At 35.8% G+C, this 20,683-nt stretch overlaps 1 protein-coding gene across 6 annotated transcripts in view; it reads right to left on the reverse strand.

Annotated features, from left to right (window-relative positions):
- Positions 1-1,644: 1,644 nt before the first annotated feature.
- Positions 1,645-20,683, reverse strand: part of Scaf11 (SR-related CTD associated factor 11) — an 82,127-nt gene continuing 63,088 nt past the window's right edge. For 3 of the 6 annotated variants that reach the window (XM_087200066.1, XM_087200064.1, XM_087200069.1), the window contains 9 exons: positions 14,346-14,404; positions 14,087-14,196; positions 12,925-13,026; positions 11,464-11,570; positions 7,629-10,328; positions 6,478-6,824; positions 5,225-5,443; positions 4,745-4,864; positions 1,645-4,516 (listed from right to left, as the gene is read on the reverse strand). In XM_087200066.1, coding sequence (XP_087056192.1) covers positions 4,370-4,516; positions 4,745-4,864; positions 5,225-5,443; positions 6,478-6,824; positions 7,629-10,328; positions 11,464-11,570; positions 12,925-13,026; positions 14,087-14,196; positions 14,346-14,404 — 3,911 coding nt within the window. In that variant the 3' untranslated portion in view covers positions 1,645-4,369. Of the gene's footprint in view, positions 4,517-4,744; positions 4,865-5,224; positions 5,444-6,477; positions 6,825-7,628; positions 10,329-11,463; positions 11,571-12,924; positions 13,027-14,086; positions 14,197-14,345; positions 14,405-20,143; positions 20,312-20,683 lie in introns of all 6 variants that reach the window. The other 3 variants (XM_087200068.1, XM_087200065.1, XM_087200067.1) reach the window with 3 other exon arrangements.

Below are 20,683 nucleotides of genomic sequence, written 5' to 3' on the forward strand. Positions count from 1 at the left end.
TTATGGGAAAATTTGATTTGGTTCTCATCAAACTTGGTTTGCGACCAGAATCATGGAAAAAATTAAGTTCATGAACCGAGGTGCTACTGTATATTTTCATACTGCCTTTCAGCTGGATAAAATTTTAAATAACTTGTGAGGTTTAACACTATGATTTAACTCTTATTGACCCAAAGGCTTTGGAGAATCTTTTAAAATGCAAACCTGATCGTATCGAATGCCTCCTGTTTAGCCTCTCTCTACATAGTATGGTGCCTTAGGAACTTCTAGCGACTTTCATTCCAGCCATTCCAGGCCGAGTTGCCACTGCTGCCTCTGGCCAGAGAGCTGCTGTGCTTGCTAACCCTTTCTCTCCTGGACTACTCTAGTTCTTAGTTGAAGTGTCGCTTTTCCAGGGGCCTCCCCAACCACTATCTCCTACTAATCCCTCACAAAGTTGGAGCACTCATGGCTCTCCCCTCTGCACCCACATAAGTGTACAGCATGTCCCCATCTTTTCCTCAATAGCATTCAGAGCAACAGGGAGCTAGGTTTTGCTTACTCCTCTACAGCATATAACACACAGGCTTGGCACGACCTGCAGAACAAATTATGTAGAATAATATAATCAAAATTGTGCAACTGGACATTGCTGCCTAAGAACTGGTAAAGATAGAATCTAAGTAATAGTGCAAACTATTGAAGTAGGTCACACGATAACTAGGCACTGAAAAAATAGCACCAGGGCATGGAAACCAGGTTGTAAGAGCAAAGAATTCATTACAAACTGCTTCAAGGTTAAAGGTTTAATACCTTAGAAATAGCAAACACAGGAATGCTATTAAAAAGTAAAAAGGGGCACCAGGGATTTAGCTCAGTTGTGCTACACCTACCTCACAAGCACAAGGTCCTGTGTTTGATCCCTGGTACCAAAATAAATACATAAAGAGCGGCTGGGGGATGGCTCAGGGCAGAGCACTTGCCTAGCAGGCTCAGGGCCCTGCACTCCACCTCCAGCACCAATGCCGAAATAAATAGAAAACACAAGAGGGCACAGTAGACAAAACAATACACCTGTGTATTAGTAAAAATCTGTGCTGCAAAAACTTAATTCCCAACAATAGAGGATTATTTTAAAAGAGAACACCTGTTTAATAGAGTATGGCCAGGCTAGGGATTTAGCTCAGTGGTTCTGGTGCCTGCCTTGCAAGTGCAAGGTCCCGAGTTTGATCCTCAGTACCAAAAAAAAAACACAAAAAAAAACCCCAAAACAGAATATGGCCATTGAGTTATTCTGTACAATAGTTTTTATTAAAATGAAAAATTCTCAATACACCCAAAAAGAAAAGGATAGTTATGTGAAGTCTAATCAGCAACGTAAGTTGGGAAACCTTTGGAAGAATTACAAGTGATTTCTCTCCTTTTGTTTTTGAAACTCTTCCCTCTTTTACCAATTTTTCTAAATTCCTACAATGGTGATGTACTTAGGAAAAAATGCTGTTAAAATATGACAGCAAACTGTACGCTTGCATCGGAGCCTGGACACTAATATAACTATGACACTCATGACTGAAATACATCGACATGTGTTTTTAAAAGGGTTATGATAAAAGTAAAAGTCATCATTTCCCAGAAACCTTAGTGATACAATATTAAAGACACTACTTTGTTTATCAAAAGGATTTATTAGAAAATATTACACACTACATATTTAAGAGTATGTTTCAGTAGACAGCACTCCAACCTCTTACTACAATGTTTCAGACCCTGGGGCAACCACTGAAACTACATCTTTTGGATGAAACACTGAAGCAGCACACAGTGCAGTCATTTAAAGGAAAATAATGCAGAAAATGTGGTAAGCAGAACTCAACAAAAATTACAAAACTTTTGGAATGTTAAAATAACGGCTAACTACTATTAGTCTCAAAATTCTAGGTTATCTCTATAATCTAAAACATCGGTCAATGTGACTAGTAAGTAAAAAGGGACCAAGGTTCAAAGGTCAATCAATACTGAATCCTGATAAAGAAAAAAGGAATCTGTAGCCCCCAAAACTGTTTCTGATTAAGTTTGTGCACATGCAAAATTATTGTGAATTTCGGGGGGGGGGGGAATGGGCAATGTTAAAGCCATGTATTTAAAAACGTAAAGCATGCATTTTCTAATTCATTCTTACACAGTTCAGAGTTTAAAAATTTAAATTCTAACCCAGCAACATTCTTCATTAACAATTTTAAATACAGTCCAACCAGTACACCAATCAGATATGGCAAACATACTTGTTATTTTTGAGAATGATGAAAATAATTTACGGGGCTTTTAACTCTTCACCACATCACCTAGCTTTTATTCAAAACTTTAAAACCTTGTTGCAAAAGCTGAATGGTAATACATTTTTAAGTCACTCAATTCCCAAATGTCACTTAAAATGCAGGAAAAGCATGAATTGTGTGATTTATCAGCTCAGGCACAGCAATTTGCCACAAAATTTCAAAGCGTGAACCAGCTTTAATTCAAAATAGACTGCAAGTTCACACCAGTTTATGGAATTCGAAACTGAAACAACTCCGGAGGTGTGCACTGATATTTAAAACTGTCTCAATACTTCATTAGAACAAACATACTTCTAAACCTCTTTCCCCATAATCCGAACACAAACTTTAATTAAAAATATATATATATTTTAAGTAAAATACCATATTACAAACACCCAGAAATGTAGAATGAAGATTAAAAACTGCTTGAAAATTTTGTAGGATCCCAATCCTAACCTAACAAAGCTTATTAACAAAGCACAATCACCATGGGGTCCAACATTTCAAAATATTTTGTCTATCAAACCTAGCACCAGGAAAGTATTATGCACAAAAAACTGAGAAAGGGATAATCTCTAACTTTATAAAAGCAGTTCCACCAATTATTGCTCTCACTAGTAGTGAGTAAAAGGATCTGTATCACCAAGTCGTGCTGATTTACCTTGGATCTGTTAACATGTTATCTTAATACCATTCCAGTTATTTGGTATCTAGTGAAAATCACTACTGGAATGAAAGATAGCTTATCATGGAAAGAACTCATTTGTCTTTCTAGATGCCAAGTAAAGGTGCTATAAACATTTTAAACTTACCTTTTATAAAAATTAACAGATTGTAAATGTACTTTCAAAAAGTAACCGAATCCCTAGTCCTTGGAAGCCTAATCAAAACTCCACTACTTGGGACCAGGGATTTAGCTGAGTGGTTCTGCTGCCTGGCCTTGCAAGGAAAGGACCCGAGTTTGATCCCCAGTACCAAAACAAAAACAAAACAAACAAACAAAAAAACTCCACTACTTAATTCTCCTCTCCCTTTGTCAAGCACAGGTTTTAATATCTAGAATTTTAAACATGACCAATGGCTATGATATGGTCATCAAATTAACACTACATGTGCTGTAAAGCATTTGGGGATTTTTCACATGTGGAAAGATTTCACAAGTGACTAGATAAGATGAGCAACAATCTGAAGCCAGTGAGTCAGTCTTGGAATTTCTACCTTAGTCCCAAGGAAGGGAGGGTTCCCACTAAACATCTGTCCACTTGGCACAAATAATTTATCATTTCATAAAAGATATGATGCAAGAACATAATTTTTACAAAGTCAACACGTTTTCAAATTGGTCTTCTAAATTCAATGACTTTGAACTGCCTAAGTCATAATCTAGCAAATCAAACTGCTTAATCTCAACTGGGGGAAAAAAAGGCACAAAAGAAAAACAGCAGCATAACCTTTATTTGGTGACACATAGGTGAAGAGTTCTCAAAGTTTTGAACACTAAATTTTATTCAAGTGATAATTTATTTTCTATCTAAGCAGATATGTGCTTTAAAAATACACATTAGGAACCCTGCAATTGGGTATGTTCTATTTATTAGAAATATTTTTCATGGTAATACATTATTTAACTTTCTATAATTAGAGGAAGAAAGTCAGAGTTCATACTTTTTTTAGTCTGACAGAATAAAAGTATTATACATATATCTCTTCCAAAGCCAGTGCACGTAGAAGTTTCTAATTTATGCACCCCATTGTTATAACCCTACAGTCAAATCAAAAAGCTGTACAACACCTTCCAGAATCCACATGAGTACACAGTTCTAGTAAAAAATGCACATTCCTTTAAACCTTTTACTTTCTCTTGAATTTATTTATTGGAGGTGAGGGTGTGGATATGGAAGTTGCAGTGCAGAATTATATTTATTTAGAACAAAACAGCCTAGCCTACATTAAAAAAAATAATTTTATCAAAACCAATTTCAGTCACAGTTGTGCATGACTTTCTCCTGATGGTCATGTTGAAATTGCACTTCGCAGGTGTCTTGATGATGTCCTTTACAGCGTTCCTCATCTCAGCCTACGTTGTTTTCAGCAGACACAGGCTCCTCCACAGTTTTCTTTTGGCTCCCCTTCCGTGAGTATTTGTATTTGTCTACATAGGCTTTAACCAGATTAGCCACTTTAGTAGAATTTACTTCTCCACTCTTACTATGACAAACCTAAGAAAAAAGGGAGGAAAACTTTTTTCATGCTTAAAAGAATTAAAGTAAAATGGAAAGCTTTGTGAAAAAACCCCCAAAGAGATAGCCAGACTTATTCAAATGGTAAAAAAGCAGACAAGAATTAGTAGAAGCTAGGTTTTATTAATTAAACTTAAACTTTTTTTTTATTAAAACAGAAGTGGTTCAAAACGATACGCACATAACTCCACAAAAGCTGTAACTTACTTTATCTACTGCTTTCCGTACAATCTCTTTATATTCTTCCTTGGTGATATCTTTGTTTTGGTAAAATGGCTTAATCGCCAGTTTTACCTCCTGTGCTGCTTTTTCTTGAATTTGTAATTTCTGATGAGAAGAAAATGTGTAATTATTTACCACATACTTTAAAAAATTTTCTTTAAAAATATGAAATTCAAATTTTGTGTTGACATTACAAGGAGCTCTCCATATACTGCCAGTAATATGACAATTCCAAAACAGTTAATAACATATATATCAAATGTTTATAAAAATAACTATGCAGTATTACCAGTACTCACTGAGCATCAATAGATCTAGATCGAACACTTTAAATAATACGAGCATTTAAGATTACCAATGATAAATTCCCCTCACCACTAATAAGGTAAGCAAGTGGCCAGTTCACCACCTATAACATACACAGAGTTATGTAGGTATGTAGGGTACTGTCGACCTTGAACTTGCCTTGTCTGTCTTCGAGCTATCTGCGCTGGCTTCCACTGTAACACTTACTTTGCTTTCTGCCAATTTTACAGCAGCATTAGAGGCTTTGCTGTGACTCGATGACGAAGTGTTACCAGAACTTGGTCCCTGAACTGTTCCCGTATTTCCTGGGGCTGCTGTCGGAGCAGGCAAGACTGGTGTACTCATGTTATTACTTACATGAGAAGCATTAGGAATACCCTGTTTTAAAGAGTTATTGTGAGTTAATGAATAACTTCCTTTTAGTCATGTATTAGAAATAACGTTAAAAAAACACACAATTTCACTGTTAGTATTTGAGAGAAACATATATCTATCAGTTCATTTATATATAAAGAGTTCTTTGAAGAATAGTGAGTAACATTCTGGAACAGAGCCTCATTTAAACATATCAAGATGATTTTAAATTATGTGCATTGTAATGTTCTCACACCAACACTAAAAGCGACCAAGACAAGAACAGCGTTTAAAGGATTCTCTCTCTCCTGCAAGGCTCTTTAGAAACATTAACTAAGGTATTGCTTTCTTCCTAAGATATTAAGTTCATGAAAATGAAACACACATGATAATGCATAATGAATAGCTCTCTAAAGCATTTGCCCAAGCAAGACAATGCAAGCCTTAGCACAGCAGTTAATCACTAGTTCCTACCACACTGCCCCCAAAGTCCAAGAAAACCAGGTAAAGCTTTTAAGCATCCTCCACTCAATTTTAGTTTGACTCATAATTTGGTCTTATATTTAGTTTTAGTTTAGTTTTCTTTTTGTTGAGACAGGGTCTCGTTATGAAGCTCAAGCTGGCCTCAAACTTGAGATTCTCGTGCCTCAGTATGCTGAGTCCTGGGATTACAGGCATAAACCACTATACCTGTATTAATAATGTGGTCTTCTTAATCTGATAAAAATCATGTCTGGATATGAATGGTAACATGTGTAGATTGCACTTTGTAAACATATATACTCAATATTCTTGCTTAGAGGTTAGGGTAAGGGTTGGAAAAGGATAATGAAAAAGGAATTATGACAGTTTACCATGAATATAATCAAACAACTATTTCTGGATGCTAGGGAGCCCTTTCTTGGACATCTGCCCCTAACAGCTGAAAGTTGATAATTATCTTTTTTTTTTTTTTGGTACCAGGGATTGAACTCGGAACCTTGTGCTTGTGAGGCAGGCAGCAGAACCACTGAGCTAAATCCCCCCACCCAGTTGATAATTATCTTGATCAAACTTACCTGCAGTTGTTTTCCATCTGGCTGTGCAGCTATGTAGTTGACTTGCTGGGAGGGCGGTGGCGGTGGCGGTGGCGGTGGCAATCCCTGAGTGACAGTGGGAGGAGCGGCTACCTGCACGAGAGGCACTCCTGTGTGCAGATGCACAGGCAGCTGAGGATGAATGTTATAGGGATGGCGCTGGATGTTCATCACAGGGGCGTGAACACCCACAGGATATGGGAAGATATTCATAGGCTGGTGCTGGGCATTCATTTGTTGTGGAATTACATTCACCTGTGGTTGCATCATATTTACAGGTAGCTGAGAACCATCAATTTGCTGGTTTGTTTGGTCTTTTAGGTTAGAATCTATCAAAAGAAAAAGGTTTATGAAAAAACATCATGTTACAAATCTCTAAACAAGAACACAAAGAACCATTCATAATAAAATTAAAGAGCAATTAATAGACTCAGTACAGCAAAACCAATCTCCGATTAATCTGCTCATATAATGTAGAATGATACTCTGATTAAAAATATTTTACATTACTTTTCAGAGTAAATTCATATAACAACATATCAACATTTGCAAAGAGTAAGTTCAAGAGACTAATTGAAAAAGATCATAAATCTTAACTGATTACAAAATGTGCGTATAACCAATTTTTAATATTTTCAGTACCTATTTTTCTTGCACCGTTGTTTTGTTTTGGTTTTTGCAGTATTGGAGATTGAATCTAGGGTCTTACCCATGCTAAGAAGGCACCCCACCCCCTCCTTTTGAGATGGGCCTAAGTTTCTTGCAAGTTCTTACCAAAAAAAGATAATTAGAAAAGTAACTTATTGCATAAGAACAATGATCAACAAAAATTCAAGTATACACAACTGAAATAGAAGTTAAATCCTGCATAGGAAAATCCCAAACTCTTCTATTTCAGCAAACAGTATATAAAATATTTCACTTTTGGCAAAATTTGGAGCAGGAGTGGGGTAAAAAATAATAAATATTGACGTACATATGATGTATACCTATATAATGCAAAGTGACTTGTAAACAACCACCAGGATTCAGTTTAACATTACAAAAACTATCGATAAGGATCATTTCAATTCACACAAATAACATATATAACTTTTCTTCAAGTAAAACAGCATCAATAAACAGAATGTTACCCTGTTCAGCTGTTTCCTCTTGTCTCATCCATCCAGACTGTTGACCTGAAGAATTCCTCCCTCGCCGCGAGTAGTAATTTTGCACATCTGCTGGCAGGGTCTTTCTCACAGCCCAACTAGATGCAGATGTCCACCCTGACCTATCTGCTGGTGTATCAAATGAGAACTCTTGCTCACTTTTCTGTTTATAGGGTTGCTGTTCGATAAACTTGAAAGACTCATTCCCTGAACTATTTGAATTCCCTGAGAGGGGTTTTTGGTTCTGCCACCTATTTTCATTCTGATCTGTATAGGCAAGACCACCTCTGTAAGCACCTCTACCACGGTTACCTCTACCACGGTTAGACATCCAACCAGAACCAAAGTTTTTATTCCAAGAATTCCCTGAATTTTCATTTCTGTTTTCTTCCCAGTGGAAATCTTTTAACTTTTCTGGATTTCTGGTCCTTGGATCAGGCCCAGAGTTTATTTTTTCTGTTACCCAACTGGGACAGTCATTTCTATGTTTGTCAGCAGAATTTGGATCATCAGCATCTAGACTGCTGTCATTTTTTTCCTTTTTTGTATTTTCATTCTGTTTCTCTGGATCATTCCTTCTGTACCGATCACTGCCTCGTGGACATCTCCAACCATCATTTGTCCATCTTTCCTTCCATCGAGGAGAGTAATTATCTCTTTCATTTCTACCAAATGATGAACTCTTACTTTTTGTCCTAGATCTCGATGGTGACCTAGACCGAGATCTGGATCGGGACCACCTCCTGGTTCTCCTATCTCTATCTCGATCTCTCCTCTGCCCATCTCTCTCACTTTCTCTCTCTCTGCTCTGGGACCTAGATTTTTCTCTTGAGGATGAATCTTTCAGCTTTGACTGAGATCTTCGGTTCTCTCTACACGTGTCTCTCCTTGGGGACGGTGAACTGGATCTTTTGCCTTCCTTAGTACTATCTCGTTTTGGAGACCGAGACTGAGAATGCCTCCTTTCTTTCGTGGTATCTTTTTTGGGGGACTGAGAACGAGATTTTCTCCGTCCTCTAGCAGATTCTTTCTTAGGAGATGGTGATCGAGACTTCTGCCTTTCTTTTCCAGTTTCTCTTTTGGGAGATGGAGACTGAGAGCGTTTCTTTGCTTGTACAGTGTCTTTGTTGGGAGACCAAGTTGTAGATGGAGAATGAAATCTAGACCTTCGAGTACGAGGTTTTTTGGCCTTATCTACTGTATCTATTGGGTTTTCAGATGGCTGAGATACAGTTTCAACCTTCTCATTTGCAGGACAGGAAGATGGCGTATTATTTTCAGAACTGTGTACCGTAGAATTTTCAATCAGTTGCTTAGAATCAGCATTTACAGATGATTCAATTTCAGATTCATTTTGGTCACTACAAAGTGAGTCACACTCCATAGCTATCATTTCATTGTTGTCCTCACTAAAATGCTTCTCGGTCTGTTCAATGTGCCTGTTAAGCAACTCTAGAGATCTGGGATGTTCAACTACAGATTCAGTCTTTTCTTCTAAAGACTCATCCAATTTGGTGTTAAGATTTTTTAATAAATTATCTTCAGAGTCTTGAGGACTATTAAAATTTTCATTTTCTGCAGTTTCAAATGTTGCTGTTTTTTCTGCATCTTCAGTTTCAGTATGTCCAAGCAACTGAATCTCTGAGGTCTCAACTGTTTTTCTGTCCACTGTTAGTATAACTTCACCCTCAGAAGATTCTAACTTGGGGCTCTCTACAAGCTCTTCTACTTTTATGACAGAATCCTGATGATCAATAATTCCCACTGTGGGATTTTCCATTACTTTTAGTTCATTAGCCACTAATTCTGCTTTCTCAGGTATCTCATCTTGAAGACTAGATACAGGTTGGTGTACTTCAATTTCAGATCCTGAACATGTAAAAAAATCACTTGGAGGATTTGTAGATGTAACTGCCTTTACCTCTGATTCTGAAGATTCCAGTATCTGGTCTTGACTTTCTAATGGATCACTTTCTTTTTCAAAAATATCTTTAGAAATTTCACTTTTTAAATTTAAAATGTCAGCCTCTACACCTGTATTCTCAGGTTTATCTTCTTCCCCCTCTCCAACTAACACAGGAGGATCGTCAGTACAAGATCCAGAATATGAAGATTCTACTTTTTCCTCTACATCATGATTCTCCTTGCATTCATTTTCTTCTATTTGTTCACTGCAACTTTTCAAGCACTTAGCAGACTGATTTTCTACATCTGTCTGCACAGAAAAAATGTTAGTACTTTCTTCTACATCTGATTGTTGCTCTTTCTCTAACACAGGTGGTGCATCAGATTCCAGTGTTTCTTCCTCTACTGAATCACTAGATGATGATTTTTCAGGGGGAGGTACAGATCGCCGAAGTTTCTTTTTCAATACAGGTGGTTTTCTTCCTCTTCTTACAGACTTCCGTTTTGGGGCCTGCCTTGTTTGTTTTTCTGATTCAGCTGGAGAGAAAACACTTACAGAAGGATTATTGTTACCTGGGGCATCACACCCAGAATTATTTGATGTTGGAGATATCTGAGATTGACTGACTGTCTCAGCTTTTGTGTTACGTGTAGATCTCCTTGTAGGAGTTGCTGCAGGTTTTCTTCTTGTTCCTCTGGTATTTGAAGTACCAGAAGTTTGTTTCTTTTCTTCTCCTTCTTGGGTATGTGCTAATGCATATCCCTTGCAAGGAGGACCTGATAATGTTGAAAAACAAAACAAAAAACTGTAAAGTATATTTCAAACAGAAGTGGAATAGTTTGCTTTAGTTAATTTTAGTATTAAAAAAAGTATAAAACATATTGAAATATATCTTTGAAATTTTAAGTACATAGCTACTGATATCTGAGTAATATAAGGCTTCAACGACTTTCTTAAAATGTTAGTGAAATAAGTTATAACCAGATTTGGACCCATGTGGGGAACTTTATATGAGAAAAATAAAAGGAAAATATATTAAATCGGGCAACTGCTATTTTTTTTTATGAGATGTTACTATTTAGGCAAAAAGAAAAAAGAAAACTGTCAAGTTAGCCACAAGTAAAGACTCAGAATACTTGTTCTTAATTAACAGATATTACTTCTAAAGATCTATGGTTTGGACGCTGCATCCCTGAACAGAAAGGAAACTTCTAATCAGTTGCTCAAAGTCTCAGTTATAATTTCTTAAAATTTTAAAGTGGATTGTCTAACTTTTAGAGTTGACAGATGAAGATGTATTTGCCATATACAACACAATGCTTTGAAGTATATATACATCATAGAATGACTAAATCTAGCTAATTAACACATATTACCACACAATATATTTTTGGTGACAACACTTTACATCTACTCAATATTTTTCAAGATTATGTATAACATATGAACTATAGACACAACGTTATACAACAAATCTCTTGAACTTATTCTTCCTAACTCAAATTTTGTATCCTTTGACCAGTGTTTCTCCTATTCCACCCCACATATCCCAGCTCCTGCTAACCACCATTCTATTCTCAATTTCTATGAAATCACTTTTTTAGAAACTACATGAATGAAATCATGTAGTATTTGTCTTTCTGTGTCTGGTTTATTTCACTTAGGATAATGTCCAAGTTCATCCAGGTGGTTATAAATGACAAAATTTTCTCCTTTATAGCTGAACAGAATTCTACTATGAATATATTTTCTATTTGGAATGATTTTAAAGTCAAGTCATTTCCCAATTATTTCCAGAAATGTTTCAGAGCTACTATATTTTACAACTTTTCTAAGTCAGCAACACATTTCTATGAAATTGAAAGAAGCTAATAATTTTTTAAAAACAGAAAAATATTTTAGAAACTTTACCAAAATTTTCTAAAGATATGGTACTTGTTGGAAAAATAGTTCTTGGCAACACATAAGAAATGAGAGGAAGAACTTCTGCTTCAACATTCCAAGGTATAAAACCAATTCTGAAAATTTAAAACAAAGATGGTTTAGTTTTAAAAAAATAAACTACAATTTAAAATTAATTTGCCAAATCAGGTTAGCAATCTTAAAATACTATGCTTAAACTGTTTTGCCTAATAAATAAAAATATAAAATAAAAGTTACTCATGGCCCAAAGATGGCTACTAATTCACTACAAAGGAAAAAACTTTTAAAATCCCGTTTTTCTGTTAAATTAATGGCAGAGAGACAAAGACAATATAGATGTTTCTTTTTTAAAAGGTTAGTATTTCATCTTTTATTCCTCTGCCACTCTAAAATCAACTTTGAAATGTAACCTAAAACACAGATTTTAAGTGTCATTTAATGATTTTAATCTATCTATAACCATACATTTACATCTTTCTAGAAAACTCCTTATGTTTCTTTGCAAACTCCTTCCTTTCTACACAACCAAGGAATCACTATCATATCACTATATGGCATCTTGATCTGGGGGTGATGGCCTTTCCGTGTCACTGTGGACCAGTTAGGAGCCTCCCCTCCCCTGCCAATATTCTGCATTTAAACTGAATCTACTTAACAAGCTTTTTTCTTATTTGCCGGTGTTAAATTCAGGTCTCCTAAAAAAGTTATTTCACTGAGTATAAGGAGAGAGTCTGACGTAAGAGAAGCTTTAAAATAATGTGCAACTTGCATATGTACAAAAATGTGTAACTGTAAGGAAAGGTTTGAGTATACATTACCTGGACTTCCTAATTTTACTTCTACTTAAGTTCAATCATCATTCCTTGAGGGTGAAGGTCATATACAGAGTTATAGTGAAGAATAAAAAGTCATAATATGTTATAGGGAATGAATATAAAACTCAAGAGACCATGATCTTTATGTAGGATGTACTTGGCACTTGTGCCAGTAACTTCAGGACTTGAAAGAAAGGTCTGAACTATAGAAAGTCAGAATACCAGAGCACACTAAGCACTTGATCAAGTACTCATTTAGAAGATTTTGGAAAAAAAAGGAAATACAGAAAAAAATGCTTCAACAGACAGCACACAGGTCAGAATGGAGAAAGAACAGAAGGTTGACAGGTCTGAATGTTATTACTAATAATGAATCTTGCTAGTCTGGTGCTCTCCCCTCTAAATCAATCTAGCATAGAAATACCTAAACTCATTAAACAGATGAATTAAGGATTCTGTCCTTGCCAAAGGGTCCTTTACATTGAAATCTTCATTACGTATCTGAAACACCAAAGTTTTTAACAAAATTTCCTTAGGAAGATAACTACTGAATAAGTACCCTCATACTTAAGTATTAATGATATCTTGTGTTCATCTTAGAATGTAAACATTTTGATGAACACTTCTTTTTTACCTTCCAATTCCAGGTAATGAATCAGGAAACCATGACAATTCCAGTTCCTGTCTCTTCTGCCCAATCAAGGCACTGATTTCATTGACTGCCATAAATTCTGTACTGAAAGATAAATTGAGACCATCAGAATTTCAAAAATTAAAGGTTAGAGTAACAATTGGATTATGTCAAGAATAGCAGTTCTCATACACAGTATTATGGATCATATTTATGAAAATAAGAACTTTTTCCTTTTTAAACACTTTCATATAGACTCCTTAACATAAGTAAAATTATCACAAATAAAAAATTACCTAAATTCTAAAAATAATCTTTGAATTTGATCATAAAATGACAGAATTTTCAAAGCATCAATTCAGACTAATAACCCCATTAATGAGAGAAATTCTAGGTACAATATTTTCCTTTTTTTTTTCCCCCGGTACCAAGGATCGAACTCAGGACCTTGCCACTGAGCTAAATCCCCAGCCCTCAATAATTTCCCTTTTTTTGGGTACTGGGGATTGAACTTGGGACCTTGCGATTGCAAAGCAGGCTGCGGAACCACTGAGCTAAATCCCCAGCCCAACAGTTTCCTTTTTTAAACAACACATAAAACAAATGAAGAAAACAAAGAAAAGTATGGTTATTACAACCAAGAACGGATACAATTCAGCTTTTTAAAAGGTTACTCAGACTGTTTCTTTGGTAGTTTGTCAAGCTGTAAAACTAAATCACACAATCTTGTTGTGCCATGTTGGTCCTACTACCTCTATGTGATTTTAAAACCCAAACTTAATCTTCAAATTCCACAAATATCTACTGAGCATCTACTGCCAGTCACTATGGATTCAAAGATGATAGGATCTGCTCTAAATGAGTTCTGCTTTATTAGGTACCACTCCAACAACTTAACAAATAGCCTCCTTCCCCGTCACAGAATAAGACTGTACAGAACAACTTATTATGGAAAACAAAGCCCACTGGCAGGCTTTGTATGACAGAGAAACTCAAAAAACAAGGTTTCTCTTTGCTAGAGGTAGTTTATTTTCCAAAGAAAAACAAAACAAGGTGAACTTTCATAATTTTTAATTGAGCCTAGTTTAAATTTCTATCAAAAGTTAATTATAATGATTAAATTATCAGTAATAAAGAACATACATTAAATGTAGAAAATACTAACCAGTAAGCTCTGCGAGTAAAGGAAGAGTCTCCATTATGACTACCAGAAGAAAATATATTGGAGAAAAAATTTCTGAAGCAATAACTTGTACACTGATTTGATCTTCGAGGCTAGAAATATAAAAAGCAGTTAGTGAAACAGGAAATAAGCATACTTCAATAATAGTTACACTTAAATATTTGTATATTACCGAGGCACTTGCGCTATGTAACCATAAAGTGTTACTATCTGTAAAAAAGAATCTTTTATTTCTACAAACCTTATCTATCTTTATTGCTGCATTTTTCTTTCCTCCTGTTTTATGATATGAAGCGTTTCCTGTAGAAAAACACAAAGGACTTGGTTACTTTGCCTCAATTTTTATTCTGAAAGGTTGTAAACCTTTGACATTGGCAAGAGAAAGTTAAAATACACAGAAAAGACTTGCATTTATATAATTTTTTCAAATGCTAATGTCATCTTATCTTGTTAAGCCATGAAGATGAGAAAAATATAAAAGGTCAAAATAAAAACTGCTATGCTCAAAGCGCACAACCATTAAAATTCTAGTCAACATTTTCTGCCACCCTATGCAAAACCTTAAACTATCTTGTAACAAAAGGAATATATAAGTCATCACACTGTTTAGTATCAGTGGTATGCTTAGTATTTCTTTTGTGACCTAAAAGACAGGTACTGCTGTCTCATCACAGGTAGGAGCTGAGCAGTGGGAAGTGAGGCCACCAGCCTTTTTCAATCGTAAATTAGTTTAGCCACCAGTACTCAATTCAAGTAAGTATTCCCCTTCTTCAAACAGAAGTACTGATTAAAACAGCCTTTCAGGACATACAATCAACATAAAAAACTCAATACTTTTCTATTCATCAATAATGAACTAGCTGAAAAAGAAACCAAGAAAACAATTCCATTCACAATAGTTAAAAAAATTATCTAGGTAAACCAGGCGTGGTGGCAGGAGGATCACTTCAAGTTCAAGGACTGGACCACACAGTGACTTCAAGGCCAGCCTGAACTTCATAGTGCGACCTTGTTCCAAAAAACAAATCAAAACAAACAAACAAAAAAACCAATCAATCAATCAGTCAAGGTATCATACTAACCAAGGAAGTGAACAACCTCTACAATGAAAATTACAGAACACAGAAGAAAGAAACTGAGAACACTAGAAGATAGAAAGACCTCCCATGTTCATAGATCGGCAGAACTGTTAAAATGCCCACATTACCAAAAATAATCTATAGATTCAATGTAATTCCCATCCAAATTCCAATGACTAGAAAAAAAAAAATCCTAAAATCCACAGGAAAAAATGAAAGACCCAAAATAGCCAAAGCAGTCCTAAGCAAAATGACCAAGACTAGAGGTATCACAATACTGGATTTCAAATTATATTACAAAGCCATAAAAACAAGAACAGTATGGTACTGACACAGAAATAGACATATAGACCAATGAAACAGAGAACACAAGGGCTGGGGATTTAGCTCAGTGGTTCCGCTGCGTGCCTCACAAGTGCAAGGACCCGAGTTCAATCCCCGGTACCAAAAAAAGAAAGAAAGAAAGAAATAGAGAACACAGAAATAAACCCATACTGGGCTGGGGATGTAGCTCAGTAGTGCCAAGCCTGCCTGCCAAGCACAAGGTTCGATCCCTGCTACTGGGGGAAAAAAAAGGATAAACCCATACCACTACAGCAATCTGATTCTTGACAAAGGCACCAAAAACATACCCTAGAGAAAAGACAGCTGCTTTAACAAATGGTGCTGGAAAAACTGGCTATCTGGTAATAGAAGATTTAATCTAGATTCCTAGCTCACTCACTCTGTACAAAAATCAATTCAAAATGGATCAAAGACCTCAGTATAAGGCCTGAAACTCTGAAACCTCTAGAAAAAAATGGGAAACACTTGAAGCCATTGGCACAGGCAAAGACTTCCTGAACAGGACTCCAATAACAGAGGAAATAATACCAAGAATCAACAAATGGAACTATGTCAAATTAAAAAGTTTCTACACAGAAAAAGAAACAGACAGAAGAGGCAGCCGAATGAATAGGGGTAAATCCTTCCCAGATACTCTGACAGAGGATTAGTATCTAGACACCAACACACAACAACACCCGCCCCAATATTAAATGGGTAATTCTCAAAAATAGTACAAATGGCCAATAAAGATTATGAAAAAATGTCCCACACATCTTTAGCTATTAGAGAAGTGCAGATCACAACTACATTGAGATTCCATCTCACCAAAGTCAGAATGGCTATCATCAAGAATATTAAAAACAATAAATGCTGTTGAAGATGGAGGGGAAAAGGAACCCTCCTACAATACTGGTAGAAATGTACATGGCAACCATACAGAGAGATTCCTACAAACAACTAAAAACAGAAGTACCATATGACCTAGCTATACCACTCCTTGGAATTAAAGACAGCATTCTAAAGGGATACCAGTATATTCATGTTTATTATAGCATAATTCATAACAGCCAAGATATGGAATCAGCATTAAGTATCCATCGATGGAAGAATGAATAAAGAAGTTGTGACAGAGAAAGACAATGGAGTATAATTCTGCCACACAGAACAAAATTATGTTATTTGCAAGAACATGGATACAAAAACAAAGAACATGGATACAAAATCATGTTGTAAAATAAGCTGGGCTCAAAAAGACAATTACCACATGTTTTCCCTAGTATGAGGAATCAAAAAGAGATGACATGAAAGTAAGAGGGAGACTATTAGTAGATAAGAAGATGGCAATAAGGGTGAGAAGTGTGAGGGATATAAGAGAAGATAAAAGGGGAGATGTGGGTAAAGCTATTAAGGATATTAAGAAATCATGTTGAAAGAGCAGGTTACAAAACAGGAGGTTACAGAACAGTATATATAGCACTGCCTACTTTTTAATTTCAAAATGCATTAATGTATAGAGATGTCAAGAAATCATCGAGATTAGTGCTCATGTAATTATTTCAATCTGTCTCTGGGAATGAGATGTTGAGCACATTTTTCTTTTTAGGAGTATTTTTTACCATGTGCAACATGAAACGTTTCTAAGTGAAGGAAATTAAGAACTGCTGTATATGAGCTGGTGGATATGTAATTTGATTGTAGTAATCATTTTACATGTATGTATGTCAAACTATGATTGTATTTGTCAGTTACACTTAATTTAAGGGAAAAATCCATACTTTTTCTTACAGTGATGTTGTTGGCTGCATTGTTTATGACTTTTGTTGTTGTTTAACTGGTCGTCTGAAGATTAATTTCTATGAATACTTCCACATTAGAAAAATTCAGACTAACCACAAAAACTATTTACAGCTTTACAGATTTTGTTCTTAGTTTTCCTCTATCATCAAGCTTCTATTATTAATCATCCCTACCTATCAATACATGGTCCACAATAAACTGCTACTGCTACTGTCACTGCTACCCTTCTCAAAACTCTAGAAAATGCTTACAGTACTAATGACAAGGTTTTTTTTTTTGGTACCAGGGACTGAATGCAGGACCTTGCACTTGCGAGGCAGGCGCAGCGCCACTGAGCTAAATCCTTGGCCCTGTGACAAATTTTTTTTTTAACCTTTAGCCTTGTTTGCTTCACAAAAAAAATCACAAAGTTTTTTCACAAAAACTTTCTACAAAATAAATCACACTAACCAGGAGGCCTGTTCCCTACTATTGCATGATTGTATGTATTTTTGTGTGCTCTTGTTAGTCTGGTTGCTAAAAGCCTACCTTCTACTTACTGGTATACTAATTTCCTTCTAAGTTGCTATGCAACAACTGTTTGATTTAGAACTATTATCTATCCTTCACACACATCCCACCCTCAACTGTTGTAACAAATGGAAGTTAGATGTTGAGAGCAACAGAGATGACTGTTTCAGGAACTAACTTTCCATTGTACCCCTTTAATATCTACCTAAAAGATAACCCAATGATTTTCAAAATTCCCTAAGAAGCCAGGGGTAAAAATGTGGTACTACACAGCTGCATTCCCAGAATTGCTGTGCTGGGTTAACATAGTGTCTTGTATGCCCTAAGGTGCTGAGTTGTTTTGATAACACTCAATACTTAATGAGTATACACTGTTTATATAGAGTGCTTTCATTTGGAAGGCTATCTCAGGAAACAATCATTAGACAAAATGTTCTCTATAGAAAGCACTGTTAAGTTTTCTAGCCATACTAAGTACTGAGTGCCTCCAATGACAACCTCTGAAACATTCAATACTGATCAATTTCTCTAAATCATGGTCACCTAGATATAATATCACAAATCCATCTTACCAATCTTCCTTTAGAAAGCAGTGATTTGCCTTTTCATTTAATATTTATGAATGTTATGCATATATATAAGCAAGCAGCACTTCTAGGCATATGACACAAAAACTACAGAACTATCCACTCCTGATTTCTGCTTACCAAAAGTACTCCTCAAATCTTTTGTTTCTTCTAATATTTAACTATTTCTTAATGTCTTTATACATAATAAGAAATACAAAATTAATTTAAACAAAAAATGATTTTGTTTCAGATATATTTTAGTGAGCATGTGAGTGTGTGGTGTGTGTGTTTTACTGGAGTTTGAAACCAGGTTCTCACTGAGCTACATCCCTGGCTTGCTTTCTTTATGAATGGATGGATGAGTGAATGGGGGAATGGATGGATGGGTGGGTGAATGGATGGACAGGGCCTTGCCAGGTCACCCAGGCTGGGCGCAAAACTTGCAATCCTCCTACCTCACCCTCCCACAGTGATGGCATTATGGTCATATACCACCATACCTAGTTGTGTTTTATTGTTTTTCTAATGGAAGATAAAGGTGTTTTCTCTTTATCACTGCCATACCCATCCTCTTTGCAGCCTTCACTGTCTCTATGTGATACAGGACATGATGTATTATAACTACGTAACTATTAATAGGAGTTAAACCATGGCTATTTGCCATAAACAACTTCTTGCTTTACCTAAATCCAGTAACAGCTTCGTTTTCTCTATTTCTTTTTCTATGTATTTACCATTAATTTATGTAACTCTACAATGAAAGCATAGATCTCCCCACCCTCATCCTGTACTTGGGATTGAACACACAGGTTTTCACATGGAACTACATCCCCAACACTTACATTTATCTTTTGAGGCAGGGTCTTGCTAAATCATTAAGTTGCTCAGCCTGGGCTGCAACCTGTGATCCACCTGCCTCAGCCTCCTAGAGTGTTGCAGATCTCTCCTTATTACACCCTAAGACATCAACTCATCCATCAAATTTGTTCCCTACTCTCTTGGAAATACTCTTCCTTTAATAATATAGTCTGAACTTTTAATTCTCAAAGCTGCTGTTCAATAGTCATTCTGAACTGTCCTCTGCCATAATCCTGATGGGCCTCTCTATTTTTTCCCTGGCTTGAAATTCATTTCCTCAATCTCAGATTGTTCTTTCATTTATTATGTCAGTGAAATATACACTGACTCCTCCAGGAGAACTGAGAAAGGATCCTCTAATTGTTTTTACACCACTTTATTACTTCTAGTTTTTTCTTTCGATTGATTTGATACAAGGCCTTGCTATGCAATCCAGGACAGCCTTGAACACACAGATAGCTCAAGTAGGCCTCAAATTCAAATCCTCCTGCCTCAAACTCCAAAATATTAGGGTTACAGATGTGTGCCACCAATCCTTACCATCCTTGACCTTTGTAGTAGCCCGTTTATTCTTCCTCTTCTAAGATTTAATATCCTTAGACTTTTAGAATTTTATGAAACACTTGGTACAATTCTCTCATTTATCAGGTATTTTATTATTTCATTGTATCTGGACACCTACATATTACCATTCTAAGAAATCTTCCTTTCTGTTACTTTTTTGAACAATTTTCTTCCTTTTGTTTTATTTTTCTTTTCTAGGATTCCTTTTTAGGATTTTAGAAGGTAAAAAAATACATAGTAAATGTGCACCAAATTTTTTTTTTAAAGAATTATTTAAAAGATATATTGCCGTTAATCTCTCTCAAATAACTCCCCCTTGCTTGGAACACGCTTACCCCATTCTTCTTGCCACCTTCTGAAGCAGTTCTGGAAGTCCTCCATTTACATCTTTAGTTGCCCTGCTGTGGTTGCCTCAGTGTCCTAAATCCATTCAAAACATTTACCTTTCATGGTCATCTTCACTTTGGTGAAAAGCTAGAAGTCACACAGCACCAATGCCAGATCTAGAGAATGAGGTTGATAAGGATATTTATAATATTTTTTTAAATCTCACCTAATAAAGGTATTCAAGAAAAGAGGACTTCTAGACCTGCTTCAGAAAGTGGCAAGAATGACAGTGTATTTAAAGCAGTAGGTATATTTAATACATTTATACGTGTATTTTAACTGTACTTAATCCCCTAAAAACTTTTCCTGACTCAGTATTTTATTTTTAAAATAAAAAGTGGGGGGGGGGGAGTATTTTGAGAGAGATAAGTGGCAATGTGTCTTTGGCTGTAATAAATGTTTTAAAATTTAAACATTCACCACATATTTTGACCACAACTTAAATTAATATTTAACCTCTTGACAAATACTCTTTTAGTCCTACTTTC

Source organism: Heterocephalus glaber, unplaced genomic scaffold (genome assembly GCF_053883595.1).
Source record: "Heterocephalus glaber isolate CG9 unplaced genomic scaffold, H.glaber_assembly_v1.0 deba00001733, whole genome shotgun sequence".
Classification (NCBI taxonomy): domain Eukaryota; kingdom Metazoa; phylum Chordata; class Mammalia; order Rodentia; family Bathyergidae; genus Heterocephalus; species Heterocephalus glaber.